Source organism: Azolla caroliniana, unplaced genomic scaffold (genome assembly GCF_043228905.1).
Source record: "Azolla caroliniana isolate FFs.n. ecotype wild unplaced genomic scaffold, voAzoCaro1.0.p SCAF_11, whole genome shotgun sequence".
NCBI lineage: Eukaryota > Viridiplantae > Streptophyta > Polypodiopsida > Salviniales > Salviniaceae > Azolla > Azolla caroliniana.
The window spans coordinates 243,956-262,888 of NW_028230446.1; the positions used below are offsets into that span (position 1 = coordinate 243,956).

General features: G+C 44.3%; 2 protein-coding genes across 2 annotated transcripts; both read left to right on the forward strand.

The window, feature by feature from the left end:
- The first annotated feature begins 11,398 nt into the window (after window positions 1–11,398).
- LOC147857493 (putative mitochondrial saccharopine dehydrogenase-like oxidoreductase At5g39410) lies at window positions 11,399–13,042 on the forward strand. Its single transcript, XM_087326992.1, has 2 exons — window positions 11,399–12,084; window positions 13,018–13,042. Exons 1-2 carry the CDS (start codon window positions 11,399–11,401, stop codon window positions 13,040–13,042), a joined length of 711 nt encoding a protein of 236 aa, XP_087183118.1.
- A 2,510-nt stretch (window positions 13,043–15,552) lies between these two features.
- LOC147857494 (putative mitochondrial saccharopine dehydrogenase-like oxidoreductase At5g39410) lies at window positions 15,553–17,053 on the forward strand. The gene is made up of 2 exons (XM_087327355.1): window positions 15,553–15,644; window positions 16,142–17,053. Exon 2 carries the CDS (start codon window positions 16,163–16,165, stop codon window positions 16,946–16,948), a length of 786 nt encoding a protein of 261 aa, XP_087183481.1. The 5' UTR covers window positions 15,553–15,644; window positions 16,142–16,162; the 3' UTR covers window positions 16,949–17,053.
- Window positions 17,054–18,933: the final 1,880 nt, after the last annotated feature.

Below are 18,933 nucleotides of genomic sequence, written 5' to 3' on the forward strand. Positions count from 1 at the left end.
CGCCATGATTCATCACGCAGCAGGCATGAAGCCCATAGATTGGACAGACTCGGCAAATCGATGGTAGGTAATGGAGAAAGAGAGGAGACATCGTGGTCCAGAAATGGACCAGAAGTGGACTACAACCAAACATGGTCCATCGCCATCGCCATGACCTTCTGTTCAAATGAATAAATCATTTTCAAAATGCGACTTAAATGGTTTGGCGGTTTAAACGGCCTCCAACCACGGCCTAAATAGTTTGAAGCGTTCACACAATTTAAATGGTTTAGGGTTAGGACATTTCAAAAAATGTTTATTAAATATTACGTAGCCGTAGCCTATTAACATAACAAGTTATAACATTTAAGGTCTAAGCTTTTCTTCTTTGCTCAGCTTGTGAGTAGAAGACTTTTAGTTAGAAAAATCTTTGATAAAGTATTGTTCAAAAGTTTAAATGACACATGATCAACTATTCGATTCTCATCAAGATTTGTGTTACACCTCCACGAGCCGATGGATGCAAACGAACGATGCATCCTTCTATCAATATGGGCTGAAATGCTTGTATACCTATTCTATGTGATGTGGGTGCTCAATTCAATGGTACAAGATGACCTTGCATAAAGTTTCTCAAAGAACTTCCCATATAAAGGGATCCCACTTTCTAATCATACTCCTAGTAGCCCATAGATTATGATCAAGACGTCGCCTAATCAAGTTACAAATCATGAGGGCTTGGAAAAGCTAAATGGTTGAATCTCGGGGTAGTCCACAATGCACATTGATGTAACGACAAAGACAGGCCTACCATTATAACTAATAACACAAAATATTGTTTTGTGAACTATTCAGAAATGGAAATGGATTCCGATGCTTCATTCCACCTAACTCCCAAAAGAGAATGTTTGTCATCTTACACAGTCGGTGACTATGGCTACGTAAGGATGGGAAATGATGGTGAATGCAAGATTGTGGGCATAGGAAATGTGTGTTTGCTAACAACTATTGGCTGCAGGTTAACGTTGAGAGATGTACGCCATGTTCCAGATGTCAAATTGAATTTTATATCAGCTGAACGGCTAGACGACGAAAGCTATAGTGGTGGCTTTCGAAATGGTACGTGGAAGTTCTGTAAAGGGAGCTTGATTGTGGCTCGAGCTAAAAAACAGAACACATTGTATGTAATGCATGCCAAATTTTGCCGAGATGAAGCCAATGTAGTGGGTGACTCAGATGGTGAGTTGTGGCATAAACGACTCGGGCACATGAGCGAAAGGGGAATGCATATCCTTGCTGAAAAGGATTTTCTACCAAAGGTGAAAGGAATACACCTTGAAAAATGTGTGGACTACTTGGCTAGAAAGCAAAATAGAACAACCTTTCACTCTAGATCTTCGATGAGAAGAGAGCATGCCTTAGAACTAGTTTACACAAATGTGCGTTATGTGGATGCCCCATCACACCGTTGTTGCAGAAATCCACGAGTACGTGTAGGATCCTAGGTGGGACCACGAGGGTCTTGGACTAGGGAGTAGAGGAGAAATGGACGCTTAGCTCAAGAGGAGAGGAGAAAGAATAGGACATTAACATAGAATGGATGGAGGCAAGATACACAAAAAAATTATATTAAGAATCTACAAACGATTACAACCATGGCCGCATAGGCCAAACCAAACGACAACAAGAAACCCTAACTAGATAAGTAAAGAAAAAGAGTAAAACCCTAAACGAAACCCTAAAACCGAAATAGGAAGAAGAAGAACTCTAGAACTAAGTGGTATACCTTTCACACTCAAAATAGGCAACCCCTTCACAAGTAACCCCTCCCTTCCTTTTATAGCCCAAGGAGGGAGCGACATTACAATGTGGGATAAATACTCCCCTCTTTATTCTATACACCATTTTCTATTATACATGTGCACATGTTGCACACCGTCAACTTGCTCATTCCATCTCGGTTTCACATCGTAGTCGGAAATCTTCACAACACTGCGATGGACAATACTTCATCACATTTATTGATGACTTCAGCAGAAAGGTGTGGGTTTATGTGTTGGTGTCTAGAGTCCAAGTGTTGTTGGTCTTTAAAGAGTTTCACGCAAAGGTAGAAAGGGAATCTGGACAGAAGTTGAAGGCTGTCCGGACAAATAATGGTGGTGAGTATAGAGGCCAAATTGAGATGTATTGCAAAAGTCAAGGCATCAAACTTGAGTATATAGTGTCGAAGACACCTGAGCTAAATGGTCTAGCAGAGAGAATGAACCGAACTATAATGGAAAAAGTAAGAAGCATGTTGGCGCATGCAAAATTAAGAAGTAAGAAGCATGTTGACGGTTGTTTATCTCATAAACAGGTCTCCATCAGTGCCCCTGAAGGGGAATGCACCACAGAGGGTGTGGACATGAAGGAATGTGTCTTATCAACACTTAAATGTGTTTGGATGCTTGGCCTATGTACATGTTGCTAAAGATCAAAGGTCAAAGCTGGACAGCAAGTCCAAACCTTGTATATTCTTGGAGTACTCATAAGACAAGTTTGGGTATGGGATGTGGGATCTCCTTGATAAGAAGGTGATAAGAAGTCGTGATGTTATATTCATGGAAGATAAGACAATCAAAGACTAGAAACTGTAGAGACCAAAGTCGTCTTCCCAATCGAATACCGCTACAGAGTTGACACTAGTCGATCTCACTCCCACACAACCAATCATTAGACAACAACCGGCTGATGAAGCCGAACTTGAGTTGGCCGACACTCAACAACAAATTGATGCACACGAATCTGACTCAAAAGATGAGTTGTTGGAAGAAATTGAATCTGAGCTAGTTATTGAAGGAAGAAGATATCCACAAAGACAAAGGAAGGCCTCCTCTCTTTATCCAGCCAGTCAATATATCCTCTTGACTGATGAAGGGGAACCAAAATGCTATGAAGAGGCCATGACTGATGTACACAAAGATAAATGGTGTTAAGAATCAAGCTCAACTTGGTCTAGTGTGTGAACTCACCTTGAGAGTGAATAGACACTCCAATGGTCAAGAGTCACCATTATGTCACCACTTTGTATTCTGACATTTTGTTTGAGTCATAGAATCACATTCTATGACACATAACTTATGAGCTTTCACATTACCCATGCTCCATGAGTCTTGTAGTTAATGAAGAGAGAGGGTGACTATATAAAGCTCCCTCCTCCCACCTTGTAAAATGTTGAGTCTTTCTCCTTTGTTAATATACTTTACCTTGCGTATTCTCTGTGTCTTACTTCGTGACTCTCTCACTCACTCACTCACTGTCTCTCTCTCTCTCTCTCTCTCTCTCTCTCTCTCTCATACACACACAGAGTTCATATCTATTCCGCTGCACAAAATCCATCTCTTGATTCTTTACATGGTATTAGAGCGGCTTGGTAGCTCGATCTAGCCCATCTAGGTGCGTTGTGTCCTACGCCGACGACCAAGAACCGGCCCATCGCTATCATAGCTTCGCTACATAGCTTGCATTCAAAGAGAGAAGAAGAAGAATCGACATAATGAATACTCAAATGGGGAGCACTCTCCCTACCGAGAAGTTGGATCGAAACAACTTCGCATCTTGGGAGTACAAGATGCACCAATACCTTGTCGGACAAGGCTATTGGAGCTACATCAAAGGAGCACACGAAGACCGACCCGTCGAAACGGCTCCCGGATACGCGACATGGGAGCAAACCACAAGCCGCATGATGTATTGCTTGGCGACATGTGTTCACGATCACATGCTCGGCTACATTCGTGAAGCCAAGACGCCGAAGGAGGCATGGGAAAATCTACGAAAGATTTTTGCGGCGAACACAACCACAAGAAGGCTTCAACTCCGCCAAGAGTTGAACAACATTCAACAAAGGGACATGTCCATCACGACATACACCTTGAAGATCAAGGAGCTTTGCGACTCGCTCGGCTCGATAAGCGTAAATATCGATGATGATGAGATGGGGCAAGTATGCCTCAGTGGCCTCGCACCACAGTTCGGCGCGATGCGAACCGCCGTTCTAGCAAGGGAGAAATCTCCCTCCTTCTTCGAGCTCCAATCAATGCTATTGGTCGAAGAAAACCACGTGCGTACAAGGAGCAATGAGTTGGAAGGCCACATGCTCTACACGCACTCGAATGGAGGAAGAGGACGTGGATGAGCGAGAGGTTGATTCGGCCAAGGACAAGGCAGACGAGGTCCGACCTACGACAACAACTCCCAATTTCAGCCGCAAAACGGAAGCCAACGAGTAACCTTTGCAAGAAGGGGGAGCTTCCACTCTGGCCCGGGCCATCAAAACGCAACCGAATGCGGATATTGCGGAAAGCTCGGCCACCACAAAGAAGAGTGCCGAAAGAAGATGCGCGAATTGGCTTCCACAAGCCGACAACTCACAAATTACGCGCACAATTCCGACTACGAAGAGTATAGTGGAATGTACGGGCACAACCCTGACTACGAATATCGTGGCAGAATGTATGCACACAACTCTGACCGTGGCGGAATGCTCATGATGAAACATAGAGCAAACTCTATGTCGGCCTCTACCTCAACTAGTGCCCTCAATTCGGAAGACGTATGGTTTGTTGACTGCAGAGCCTCAAACCATATGACATCTCATAAATAATGGTTTCTTGAACTTCGAGATCCGGAGCAACCCGATTATGTTGAAACCAGAGATGACACTACGCACCCGATTCGGCACATCGACAATGTTCCATTCGGCGAAAGAGGTAAGCAAACATACATTAAAAATGTCTTGCATGTTCCCACCATCACGAAGAATTTGGTCTCGGTCGGCCAAATGGTTGAGCAAGGGATGCAAGTACGATTCGACCAAGAAGGGTGCTTCATCGAAAAAGAGGGCTGAATCATCGCGCGCGGAAGAAGAGAGGGTTGGATGTTCATTCTCGATTCACACGAGATGAAATCCGCCATGTTCGCAAAAAGCACGAAAGCTGAATCCGACATAGAGCTATGGCACAAGCGAATCGGCCATATCAATCTCAACAAACTCAAAGCAATGAAATCGAAAGGAGTCGTCATCGGACTCCCGACATTCAAAGAGAAGGAGATTGAAGGTGTATGCGAAGCGTGCCAATTCGGCAAGCAACACTGACACCCATTCCCGAAAGAGCGGAACGTGAGCAAAGGTTTACTCGATGTAGTCCATTCTGACGTATGGGGACCGACGCAGACGGCTACATTCGGCGGATGCTAATATTACGTGCTCTTCATCGATGACTTTTCTAGGCACATGTGGCTCTATCCGATGCGGCAAAAGAGCGAAGTGTTTGGACACTTCCAAAGGTTTAAAAACGAAGTCGAAAAAGCCGCTAGTCGTCATGTACGATGCCTTCGATCGGATGGCAACAAGGAGTACTTCTCGGACGATTTCACGGCATATCTCCGAAAGGAAGGAATTCGGAGAGAATTCACTTGCCGACACACTCGGCAACAAAACGGAGTAGCTAAGCGCAAAAATCGGCACATCCTTGAAGTAGCGTGGGCCATGATGAACAAGAAGCATATGCCCAAGTCATATTGGGCCGAAGCTATAAATACGGTCGTCTACCTAATGAACCAGTGCACAACATCCGGAGTGCACGAGGTCACTCCGCACGAAAAATACTTCGGAAAGAAGCCGGATTTATCGCACACTCGGATATTCGGCGCGATAGCGTACGTGCACATCCCCGATGAGAAGCGTCAAAAGCTTGACCCGAAGTCGAAGAAATGTATCCTCATAGGATACTCATTGGAGCAAAAGGGGTACAAGTGCTACAACCCCTCAACTCGAAAATCTCGAGTAAGTCGAGACGTCGTTTTTGACAAGTCTGCATCCTGGTACGCACTAGAGACAACCTCGACTCCGACTTCGCTCGACCCGGAATCCGCCGAACAAGAGATAGAGGATGAAGATCGCCTTATGCGCATGTTCGAAGAAAGTCCGATCACGACCCGACTGAGTGGACCACAAGAGCCTTTGAGCGATCAAAGCACATCATGGGCTAGCTCGAAGATGGACAAAGGCAAGGCGAAAATGTCGGAATACGAAGACGATCGCTTCGACGACGATGAGTCGACTCACTCACTCGACAGTGAGTTTGGCGGCTTCGATGTACCAATCGGAGCTAAGAAAGCCCTCATCTCTGCAAATGAAAAGCTCCGTCGATCAACCCGTGAAAAGAATCCGGTCAGCCGATTCGGCTACAACGACCACATGGCATATCACTATGCCTTTATGATGAAGGTGGCGACAGTCCGCGAGCTGGAAACATTTTCCGAAGCAGCCAAGGATCCACGATGGATCGAAGCCATGAACGAGGAGATGCAGGCACTATGCAAGAACGAGACATGGGATCTCGTTCCCACCTCACCACACAAAAAGGCAATCGGATGCAGATGGATTTACAAAGTGAAGTACAATGCCAACGGTTCCGTCAACCGCTACAAAGCACGACTCATAGCGAAAGGCTACGCACAAACGCACGGAGTTGACTATGAAGAGACCTTTGCCCCGGTGGCAAAGATGATGACGATACGGACCGTAATTGTGCTTGTTGCGGCGAAAGGGTGGCACCTCCATCAAATGGACATCAAGAACGCCTTTCTCCAAGGCGAATTAGAAGAGGAGGTGTACATGATACAACCACCCGGCTTCAACTCGAGCACCCATCTGAAAGGTATATGCCGACTCAAGAAGCCACTCTACGGCCTCAAGCAAGCACCGCGTGCTTGGCATTCGAAGATAACGCAATATCTTCATCAAATCGGCTTCCGTGTGTCAAAATCGGACAACGCCCTCTACATACGAAGCAAATCCGCAAGTCCGATCGTCATCATCTTATACGTGGATGACCTAGTCATTGGAGGTGAGCATCTCGTCGAAATAAATAAGGTCAAATCCCTCCTTTCCGACAAGTTCGAGATTTGCTCAAAGCTTTCTTCAAGCTTGCAATCTTTTTCACATCCTATCCAACAACCAACATCTCATCTACATACAACAAAAGAATAAGAAAGTCACCTTCATCATACCTTTTCACAAATACACAATGATAAGCTTGTGTTTTGTGGAATCCATGTTCCAACATGAAGAACTCAAATTTCTTATACCATTGTCGTGGGGCTTGCTTTAGCCCATACAAGCTTTTCCTCAACCTACATACGAGGTTCTCTTTTCCTTTTTCCTCAAAGCCCTCCGGTTGTTGCATATAGATTTCCTCTTCCAAAACCAACGTGTAAGAAGGTTGTTTTAATATCCAACTATTCAATCTCCAGATTCATATTGGCGGCCATACTCAAAATACAAAGTGGTGACATAATGGTGACTCTTGACCGTTGGAGTGTCTATTCACTCTCAAGGTGAGTTCACACACTAGACGAGATGAATCTGGAAATTGAACAGTTGGATATTAAAACAACCTTCTTGCACGTTGAGTTGGAAGAGGAAATCTATATGCAACAACCGGAGGGCTTTGAGGAAAAAGGAAAAGAGAACCTCGTATGTAGGTTGAGGAAAAGCTTGTATGGGCTAAAGCAAGCCCCACAACAATGGTATAAGAAATTTGAGTCCTTCATGTTGGAACATGGATTCCACAAAACACAAGCTTATCATTGTGTATTTGTGAAAAGGTATGATGAAGGTGACTTATTCTTTTGTTGTATGTAGATGATATGTTGGTTGTTGGACAAGATGTTAAAAAGATTGCAAGCTTGAAGAAAGCTTTGAGCAAATCTTTTGCCATGAAAGACTTAGGACCGGCAAACCCTACAGGAGTGAAGGGGGAGTTTGTTATGTAAAATTGTCCCTCCTTACGGGGGAGTTGGACGGGGCACGACTAAACAACCGAACCGTGCCGAACTGTCAAAACGAGACACAACACGGTTGAAAAGTTGAACCATGCCGAACAACCGAAACGTGCCGAACAGCCGAAGGGAGAACTCAAATGAATATTCATACACATATATATGTGAATGTGGGCTAGTATATATCTAGGCTGAAAGGTATTCGCTGCCTATGTATGTGAGATAAATAACCCAAAGTAAAAATAGTGAGGGCAGCTATATACATACATACATACATACATACATACATACATACATATATATATAGTGAACTAAAGTAAAAGATATCATTAGTGAGTGCGTAAGAATGTAAAACGTGTTGCGAGAGCGTGACACAGAAAATAATATATAGCAAGCTATCACAGTAGTGGCTATGATAGCGACATAACTTGAAAGCTGAGTGTGAGAGGAAGAACGTAGAGTGCAACATAAAGGAAGAGTGACAAAAACAAAGAAGGTTTGGAAGTTTCAAAAGGGATAGATACCTACAAGTTAGGGTTTGGTGCGGTCGGCTGAAATCATGGTTTCAGAGTACAGTCAGACCAGATCAGGTTCTATCACTTTGTGATTGTATTTTGTCTTACCTCATAGTGGAAATTTCTGTTCCCGTGGTGTTTCCTTGAAATCAGGGTTTTCCACGTAAATCGTGTGCTACTCATTTTTATTTGTGTGTGTCTAAGTTCACTTGTAAATTCCTTCTGAGTGAAATCATATCAGAATTTGGAAAATGTGAGTAAGAGAGCGCATCAAACGTACAAGCTTTGCAAGGAAGGGGATAGTTTGGAATTTTGAGGTAGAAAAAAGGAAGTTGTTATGCATTCTCAAGCAAGCCATGTGGACGATTGTTTGATGGTTCAAGTGGCCCAATTGATAGTGCTACAATAGGGTGTCATAGTTGGATGGATGTGTCTAAATTGTCTGCAAGATGGGCAATAAAGGAACTTTAATGTTTGTCCTCATCTAATCAATTTTGGTTGGTCCCTAATTTGATAATATTGTAGGATGCTTTTATAATTAGCTACCAAAAAGCGAAAGCTACATCTAATATTAATCTTTCAGCTGCAATGCAAAAGGGACGTGCACGCCGACAGTTAGAAGGATTGATTGGATAATATGATCTTTTTATTAGAATATAAGTTAAATAATAATATTAATAATAAATATAATAACTGCCTTCCCGGTGACATTCACCAAGAAAGGCTTTAACCACCTTATATACCTATAAATAGGTCTCTAGACCTATAGTTGTAACAGGGCGTTTTAATATAATAAATCATTTACAGTTTCCCTCTCTCTCTCTCTCTCTCTCCCTCTCTTGTGTCTTTCTTTTCTTCTCAACATGGTATCAGAGCGTTAGGCTCTCTCCAAACACCTTCTTCTTGTCTTTCCTCCTCCTTCATAGCCTGTGCTCCTGCCATTAGTTTATCCGGACAACTATGGCACAACACATGGCACACCTATTTCTACAGCTAATCCATCTACCCTATCACTCGGTTCGTTTATATCGACACCTAGCCCAGGTTCTTCAACAACGCAAGACGCTACTCCGCTCTTCCCAACCACTACGAGAAGTTACAACCTCGACAAACTCACAGGCCCCAACTACCTTACATGGGACACACGGATGACACTGATGCTCAAACGAGCAAACTTGTGGAACTTGGTAAGTGGCACAACCCAACCCACCGAAACCAATAACACCGAGTGGACGGAAAAAGATCTCCAAGCCCAAGCGGAACTCATGTTCCACCTTGGAGACCCACAAGTGCAAATGGTTCGATGTTGCAACACCTCGGCGGAAATTTGGAAGGTACTCCGAAGCACTTATCATCATGAAGATTTGATCACCCAAGTCGCATCGCTCAAAAAGCTCCTCATTTCCTCCGTCACGGAAAACCAAGAAATCACCAAATTTCTTGATGAATGGCGCATCTTACTCGACAATGCCCTCCTCTCGGAACTGCAATTGGATTCAAATCTCCAAGCAATGTTACTACTAACGGCATTGCCCTCCTCTTGGCGTCCGTTTATAACCACTCAAGCATCAATGACAAGCCTCACCGTCGAATCTCTTATGGCGCGCATCCGCCAAGAAGAGATCATGCAAAATGGCGCTCATCACTCAAATGCAACATTTTCGACACCCTCGACACGATATGTGCAACGACAACCTAACTTTAAAAGGGGACCGCCCTTTCGAAGGAACAACAACAACACGCGACCTGCCAACATTTGAACAAAAGTTTGTACATATTGTGGACACCATGGACATCTTGAACATGAGTGCCGCACCAAGCGTCGTGAACAGCTGGACCAGCCACAACAACAGTGTCAACAACCACATGGACAAAGTCCTAGAGCACACCTCCAACAACTAAATGTGCCTGAAGTTGGCCAATATGGTATGGAAACATTACAACTATTTACATCATTACTAAATAGTTCCAATTGTCTTTCCCACACCACAGATATATCTGAATGGCTACTCGACACTGGTGCAACTCACCACATGACGCCACAAAAGCATTGGCTCCGTGACTACAAACACCTTTCAAGTACCATGCACGTTTACCTCGGGAACAACCAATTCCTCACAGCCAGCGGTGTCGAGAATCTTCACGACACCCTACCAAGTGGAGCAAACGTCAACATCTACAATGTGTATCACATCCCAGGCCTTAGCCGGAATATACTTTCGGTTACAACGGCTACCTCAACTGGATCTTCCATTGAGTTCTTCCATGACTCATGTATTATTCACTTCAAGCTCCCTAATGGACAATTTGAAATTATAAAACTACCTCAAAAGGACCGTTTGTATTCGTTAGCTATATCTATGTCGAATCCTCACTTTGTAATTGGTCACACCTCCATCCATTCTCTTCACATGGCTAAAGCCGTGTCCACCCTTATGTGGCATTATAGGTTCGGTCACATAAATAGTGTCACACTACATCGCATGGTGAAAGATAAGCTTTGTGTCGGGTTACCATCCTATCTAAACCCAATAGAATTGTGTGAAGGTTGCATTTTAGGAAAATCTAGCCGCAAAAGTCACCAAACATCACCCAACAAATCCACACAATTGAACCAACTAGTACATAGTGACCTTTGTGGACCCATGGAAACGAGCTCACTCACGGGCTCCCATTATTTTCTCACTTTCATTGATGATTTTAGCAGGTATACAACAATATACTTCCTAAAGAAAAAGTTTGAAGTACTCACATACTTCAAAGAGTATTGCAACCTCGTGGTCCATCAACATGAGCTTCCAATTCAAGCACTTCACTTCGACAATGGCGGAGAATATGGCTCAAATGCATTTGAGGCATTTTGTAAAGATGAGGGCATCCAACAACAATTCACGGTTCCATACACACCTCAACAAAATGGTGTGTCCGAACGGAAGAATCGAACCCTTGTTGGTGCAGCTAGAGCCATGCTGCTTACGGCAGTACTACTAAAAAACTATAATAGCTAGCTAGCTATAATAAAGTTCAATCAAACAAAGTTCAATCCACTAAAGAAGAAGAAGAAGAAGAAGGCAGGCATGGATGCCAGAAAATCTGCATCATCATCATCACTAGCAGCAGCAGCATCGCCGTTGCCATTGCCAATGCCATCATCGGATACGAGGGAATTCGATGCGGTGATATTGGGCGCCTCGGGTTTCACGGGGAAGTACGTGCTATGGGAGTTCCTACAATGCATCATGCACCACAAGGAGAAGGAGCCCAACCGGGACTTCAAGCTGGCGGTGGCTGGTCGCAACGTGGCGAAGCTGGAGGCTACCCTCCGCTGGGCCTCCTCCACCTCCGCTTCCGTAGTAGTGCAGCAGCACGTGAGCGTGGTGGAAGCGGACGCGACGGACGTGCCGTCGCTCCGCCGGCTCGGCCGCTCCACACGGGTGCTGCTCAACTGCGTTGGGCCCTGCAACCAGTACGGCGAGGCCATCGTGGCGGCCTGCGTGGCCACGGGCGCCCACTACGTGGACATATCGGGGGAGGCAGAGTTCATGGAGCGCATGGAGGCCAAGTACCACGATGCTGCCGTCGCCGCTCAGGTTCTAGTGGTGTCGGCCTGCGCCAGCGTCTCCATTGTCTCCGATATCGGCCTCTTGCACCACCTCCGCTGCTGGCCCCACCAGTCCACGGGCGCCGTGCCGCCTTCCTCCATCTTCTCGTACGTCCGCATCCACTCATTCGCCTCCAATCACGTTGTCGCGAAGATTCGCGCGTGCGTGTGCTACTCGAGCGACCACCGGGGTCTTGGACTGGGGAGGACGTTCGCGGAATTATCGACGCTAGATGACGATCAATGTAAGATTAAATGAAAATGGTTTACTTGAGAAGAAGAAAAATTGTACACTTGAGAAGTAGAAAAATACGAAGAAGATAAAGACAAATATTATATTGATGATAATGGTGTTGGTGATATCACATATTGAGCCCCCATTACACAAGCCCAACTAGAGGCTTTTATAGGTCTTTCCATGCTCGTGACATGCACAAAACCATGGGCTAAAACCATGGTTTTGTGCACACGGTTTTGCTTATGTCATGCACAAACCATGGGTTTAAAACCATGGTTTTGTGCACATGGTTTTCTATGGTTGTTTCGTCTATAATTTGTATATGAAAAGGAAATACATATAATCTATACTATATGATAGTTGTCCTAGTGGTAAGGCAATTATCTTGTATGTTAGAGGTGCAAGGATTGACCCCTCTGTATGAACTCAAGTGCCACTAGGCCTTAGGAGGCTTATTTGCTAAGTGTATGTGCACATCCTTGGTTTATTCATCTCACTCGGTTTCACACCGTAGCCGAAAATCGTCACGACATCCACCCCCACCAAACCCGCACATCCTCCGGTATGTGCCGAGAAAGGTGAAGAGGTGAGATCTTTGGCAACGGTGATCAACCGAGTTCCTCTGCACGCTCGTCGACTTCGTCTTCCACTTCGAGTATGCGCAATCTTTCCAACCGAACCACCGTAGCCACCCGATCCACCATATCCGGCGCTCACACCTTCTTCCCCGATCGGTTGTAGTAGATCTACCGAACGATGTCGTCGATACGACCGCTCTTCCTTCGTCCACCGCGCGTGTCCTTCGATTGGACTCCTGGCCACTCCTCACGCTCACCATCTTCAACTGGGTATTGTAGATCGTTCGTATCGATCTCCGATTAGGCCGGGTTTGCCCTTGTCCGGATCGGTCTCCACCGATCGCTTCTTGGCTTGGTTGGCCTTCGTCTGCATTCACATTTCCCCGAGTCGGGCTCGACCGATTGATTCTGGCTGGGTCGGCCTCCTTTTGGATCGGAATCGTCTGATCGATTTTCGCCGAATCAGGTTTCGACCGGGTCGGCCCCGGTCGATCGGCTCCCATGTGGATCTTCCTTCGTTCGGGTCGGAATCCCGGCCGGATCGTCTTCCGGTTCAACCGGTTCTCGACTCTTCCTTCCTTCCCGCATGCAACCTCTCCATCGAACTCAACCGCAGCTTCATCCTTGGCCTCCACGTCGGCCATATCCTTCCCTCCATGTATGCTCGCCGTGAGCCATATTGTCTCCTCTTCGCCACCTCCTTTATCTTCGGTCTTATGCCGACACACGGTCTCGACTGCCGAAGTCTCCGGAACCAGTGTGAAGGAATCCCTTCGCTCATGCACATTTACCTTGTCTTCTTCATCGACCTTTCGGTCGTCCTCTTTTTTGTCCACACATTCCGTCTCTCCGGTCTCACGTTGGCGCACGTGCACAACCGCCGAAGTCTCTAGATTAGGTGTGGGGATATCCTTTCTTCCTCGATCTTCTTCCTCCTTGTGTTGGGCCTTCGTCTTCCCGTCGCCATCTTCCGTCTCTCCGGTCTCACGTTGGCACATGAGTGCAACCGCCGAAGTCTCTGGAACAATCGTGGAGAAAGTCTTGACATGGCTATCCGTTGTCGACTCGTCCATAGCCACCTCCGACTCGATGTCGTTTGTCATGGCTACCTCCTCAATCTCTTCATACTCAAACACTTTTTCTCCCTCGATCATGCAAGCTTTTCTCATGCTTGCGCCGTCATCACCCGATGTTTCGTACACAATGCGTGTTCCGAAACATTTATCTTCCCTCGAAGTGGCATTCGCCGTCCTCGAGTCATCGGCCTCCTCCTTCGCCGTCGTTTCTTTGTAAGACAAGAAGGTGACTTGTTTCACACCTTCTCTCTCGGTACCGTCATACCGAACTAGAGCCTTTGTATCGGCCACTTCATTAACCCGCATTTGTTGGGAGGTCTCTTTTCCCTCGATCACCATTCGCCTCGGTTTTGTCTCCCTTTTAAGCTTCATTTCTTTTGTTGGTGGCGCGTTGTTGCATCTCGTCCCTCTTCGATCGTCCCTCATGGGCCGTCTTGTTGTCGCCGATATTCTCGCTTGCCCCTTATCGTGTAGTCGGCATACACTTTCCACTTTGCTCCAATCCTCGATGAGGCCATTTGCACCATCATCTTCTTCGAGTTTGAGGCCGATTGCCATCCTTTCCATTCGATCGATTGACTTCACGAACATAAGGACCTTATTGACCCCCACCAATCTTTGTTCCCGCTCCGACAATTGAGAAAAATGATGCTCGAAGTCTACGAATGCTTGTGTCGCACCTTGGTGGGTCTTCGCTGATGTCACCCATTGGTCGAAGTTGCGTCGATCTCGTCCCTTCAGTCTCTCATAGCCATATTCCTCCAATAGAGCCTTCTCGAAAGTCGCCCACGAATCATGAGCTTCTAGAAGCTCTTCTACATCTTTGAAGATCGGTTGAGACACCACCCGACAAAAGTACTCTAGCCTCATAGCTTTGTCCACACCTCTTGAATCCATCTCCGCATTGTAGACTTTTAGGAAACTTTGGACTTCGGCACCGTTGAAATAGCTCATTCGTTCGACTACCTTGTCGACGGCTTGTTGGGCTTCATTTCTTCTTTTCCCTTCTATCAGAAACTCCATCATCCTTTTTGACATTGCCTCCATGAGATATTCGACATCCATCTTCGTCCTCCCCTGTTGCTCTTCACGTCGGGTTCACCAAATGATGTCGCGAAGATTCGCGCGTGCGTGTGCTACTCGAGCGACCACCGGGGTCTTGGACTGGGGAGGACGTTCGCGGAATTATCGACGCTAGATGACGATCAATGTAAGATTAAATGAAAATGGTTTACTTGAGAAGAAGAAAAATTGTACACTTGAGAAGTAGAAAAATACGAAGAAGATAAAGACAAATATTATATTGATGATAATGGTGTTGGTGATATCACATATTGAGCCCCCATTACACAAGCCCAACTAGAGGCTTTTATAGGTCTTTCCATGCTCGTGACATGCACAAAACCATGGGCTAAAACCATGGTTTTGTGCACACGGTTTTGCTTATGTCATGCACAAACCATGGGTTTAAAACCATGGTTTTGTGCACATGGTTTTCTATGGTTGTTTCGTCTATAATTTGTATATGAAAAGGAAATACATATAATCTATACTATATGATAGTTGTCCTAGTGGTAAGGCAATTATCTTGTATGTTAGAGGTGCAAGGATTGACCCCTCTGTATGAACTCAAGTGCCACTAGGCCTTAGGAGGCTTATTTGCTAAGTGTATGTGCACATCCTTGGTTTATTCATCTCACTCGGTTTCACACCGTAGCCGAAAATCGTCACGACAACGTCGCCTCCGCTGAGACCGGAATCCTCGCCCTCGCCAATGCCGGCGCCCTTGCACGATTCCGCCGCTCCCTACCTCGCCGCCCAACCCTCCAGGTGTGTTCATATATATATATATATATATATATACACCTCTCTCTCTCTCTCTCTCCCGTTTTGTTCTAAACCAATTGTGTCATCGGCCAATTTTGGCCTTGTTCATATATCTTTCTTTCTCTCTCTGCCCCCATTTTCTTGCTTGATCTAGATCATGAGGATTTTGGATCATAAGGAGGATGGCCAGTTTGGCCCCCTTCAATATTATTAAAGGATTGATTAGCACCTATTGAGTCATAAAATCTCTTCTTAATAAGTTGACGAATCTAATTGTGTGCAAATTGTTCTTGCGGAAAAAGTGACACTACTCTTCCAATTGTGTTTAAAATCTTAAATTTTGTAGGCTGTAATAAAATGATCCTCCTTCTTCATATAACTCCATTTGGATCTTAATTGTTTAATCCCCTTTATTTATTTATTTATTTATTTATATGATCATTTCACTACCTCTAATGTTTTAATTCAAAAGTTTGTTGTGTACCGTATTCATTGTATAGATTCCAGGGCCTCCACCCGCAATGGAATTGGACACATGTATTCATTATGAGAGGAAGTTGGGCTATTGGGCAGGCCTTTTGCCTATTTGCGACCGATCCGTGGTACGACGAACGTTCTGGACATTGCACGGCCATCCCCGTGGTCTACCCACCCTTAAACCTGAAGCCCACCTAAATGAACACAATGCTTATACAAATATTCGACCCGTACATTTCCGACAGTTCTTGGCTATCCAAACTTTGCGTTGGGCCATCATCTTCTTTTGGGCAACCCAGATCTTGAAGACCTTTTCACGTTACACACTCGGATTAAATCTTCTTTTAAAGTATCCTCAAATATTCATGGTTGGGGCCTTTACACACCGAGGCCCCAGTGAAAAGCAAGTTGCAAAAGGGAGCTTCGAGATGTGGTTTGTGGGCAAAGGGCATCAAAAGGATGGAGAGATTGGTGATCTAAAAGGAACTGAAGTAGTGACCAAAGTGAAAGGTCCAGAACCTTGCTACATAACAAGCGCTATTGGTATTGTACAATGTGCAATGTTGTGCTTGCATTCTCGTGATGTCTTGCCGGTAGGCGGTGTCCTTACCACTGCATCTGCTTTTGGGGGCGCAAATATTCAAGGTTTGCTTGAAGAGCATGGTCTTTCCTTTGAACATATTAGTACTAGCATCAATGAGAAGAATGGACGGCAATATGAAAATGCTATCGTCACTTTGAAGCCATGGGTTGCATATTCGCTTCCCATTATTTTTCTCATTCTCATTCTCATTATATTTGTTTTTGTGCTCTTTATCAACTTTTTTTAAATGTGGGTGATCTACATACCACTTAAGACATAATCTTGTTTTCCCATTCTAAGGTAGTAATTCTATGGATGGTTGAAATTAGAAACATCATCCTTATTATTATTATTATTATTATTTGTTTATAAAATATTTTCTTCAATAGTATTAAGAAAATAATGCCCGAAGACTACAACTTGAACTTAGCTACCTAGAAGGTTACAACTTTTTATATAGAATGATGTAAAACAACTTTTACATCATCTTTTATTATTATTATATATTATTGGGGTGTTTTTACAACATGCATTTACAAGTTTTGTCGGTGGAAAGATTATATAATTTATTAATAAGAAATTGATATCATTCATGAAAAAAAGAAGCTAGTGCGAGAATTTATATTATTTTCTAAAGAGAGGATGAACAAGGCTAAGGGAAGTGTAACCTTCATAGCTAGAGAGATTGATTGTAAAACAAACAAGTTTTCTTTACTAATTTATTGATTGTAAAAGATACAAGATTTATTTACTAATTTATATTATTTTCTAAAGAGGGGATGAACAAGGCTAAGGGCGGTGTAACCTTGGTAGCCAAAAAGATTGATTGTAAAAGAAACTTGAGCGTGTAGCATGTAAAGGAAGGGTTTTGAACCTTCGTTGATTTACTCACCTACTTCATATGTGTGTTGGCTCATTCTTATTGGACCATGAGCTTCCTGCCTGATGGATAAAGCACTATGTATAAAGAATTGGTAGCTAGAAAAATTAATTGTAAAAGAAACTCGAGCGTGTAGCATGTAAAGGAAGGGTTTTGAATCTTCGTTGATTTACTCACCTACTTCATATGTGTGTTGGCTCATTCTTATTGGACCATGAGCTTCCCACTTGATGTATAAAGAACTATGTAAAGGAAGTGTTTTGAAACTTAGTTGATTTACTCGCCTATTTCATATGTGCACAAGCACATGTAGAGGAAGGGTTTTGAACCTTCGTTGATTTACTTACCTACTTCATATGTGTGTTGGTTCATTCTTATTGGACCATGACCTTCAAGCTTGATGGAAGATGAATTTAGCTATATCTGTATTCAGAACTATGTAAATGAAGAAATATTTTTCAACATGGTATTAGGGCCATTACCATATGCTCTTGTTTCTCCACTTTATAAGCTAACATCCTTTCCCCTCAATGCGCATAGTCTAATTATTACCAGTCATTGACGACCTATATTCTTTACATTTATTATATAAGAAAGATTTTTGTTAGAAGTCATATTCAAGATTTGTAGACATGAAGGTTGTTGTTGTTAACCGTTACTAGAGAAAACACCTTCGATGAGCCCACAAGCTATCGGTATCAAGGGGTTGTGTTATGTGAAGCCTTCTTCTACACCGAGAAGATGTTAGGGAAACGGGGAGCGTACACGGGCTACAACCCGGTAGACGTAGACATAGCTAGGATTACGAGTACAGGGAGAATACATAGATGAAGGAATAGTAAGAGCGAGATTTATATTAAATGAGAAAGCTCATAGTGATTACAGTACATAGCTCTCGACCGGAAACAATTTTGTGCAAAGCTCAGTGCTACGATATTAATCTTGCTAAATAATCTAGGTATTGCCCCCTCCCGAGGTATGTAGATCTCGGTTTATGTAGTTTTCTTCTTTAGACAGAGCCGAGCCATCGGCTGATTGTGAGGCTCAAAACTCGACCATTTTTGTTCTACCTATTTCCTCACCTACTTTTCTACCTATCAGTGAGTTTACATATTTTGTATTTATATTTTTGGCCTATGGACAACACCTGGCACGCCCGTGGGACAGGACTTTGTTCGTCGGACCCACGATTCACAAAGTGGAGGGATTACAACGGATTTGGGCAAAAAACAATTTTACAAAATTGCCCTTTTATACAAGGGGCTTACGGGTTTGTTTTAATCCTCTTCTAATATGCTGAGGATATCCTCGGGGGCGTGGGGTTGGTCTGGCTGCTCGGAAGTTGGGGTTGG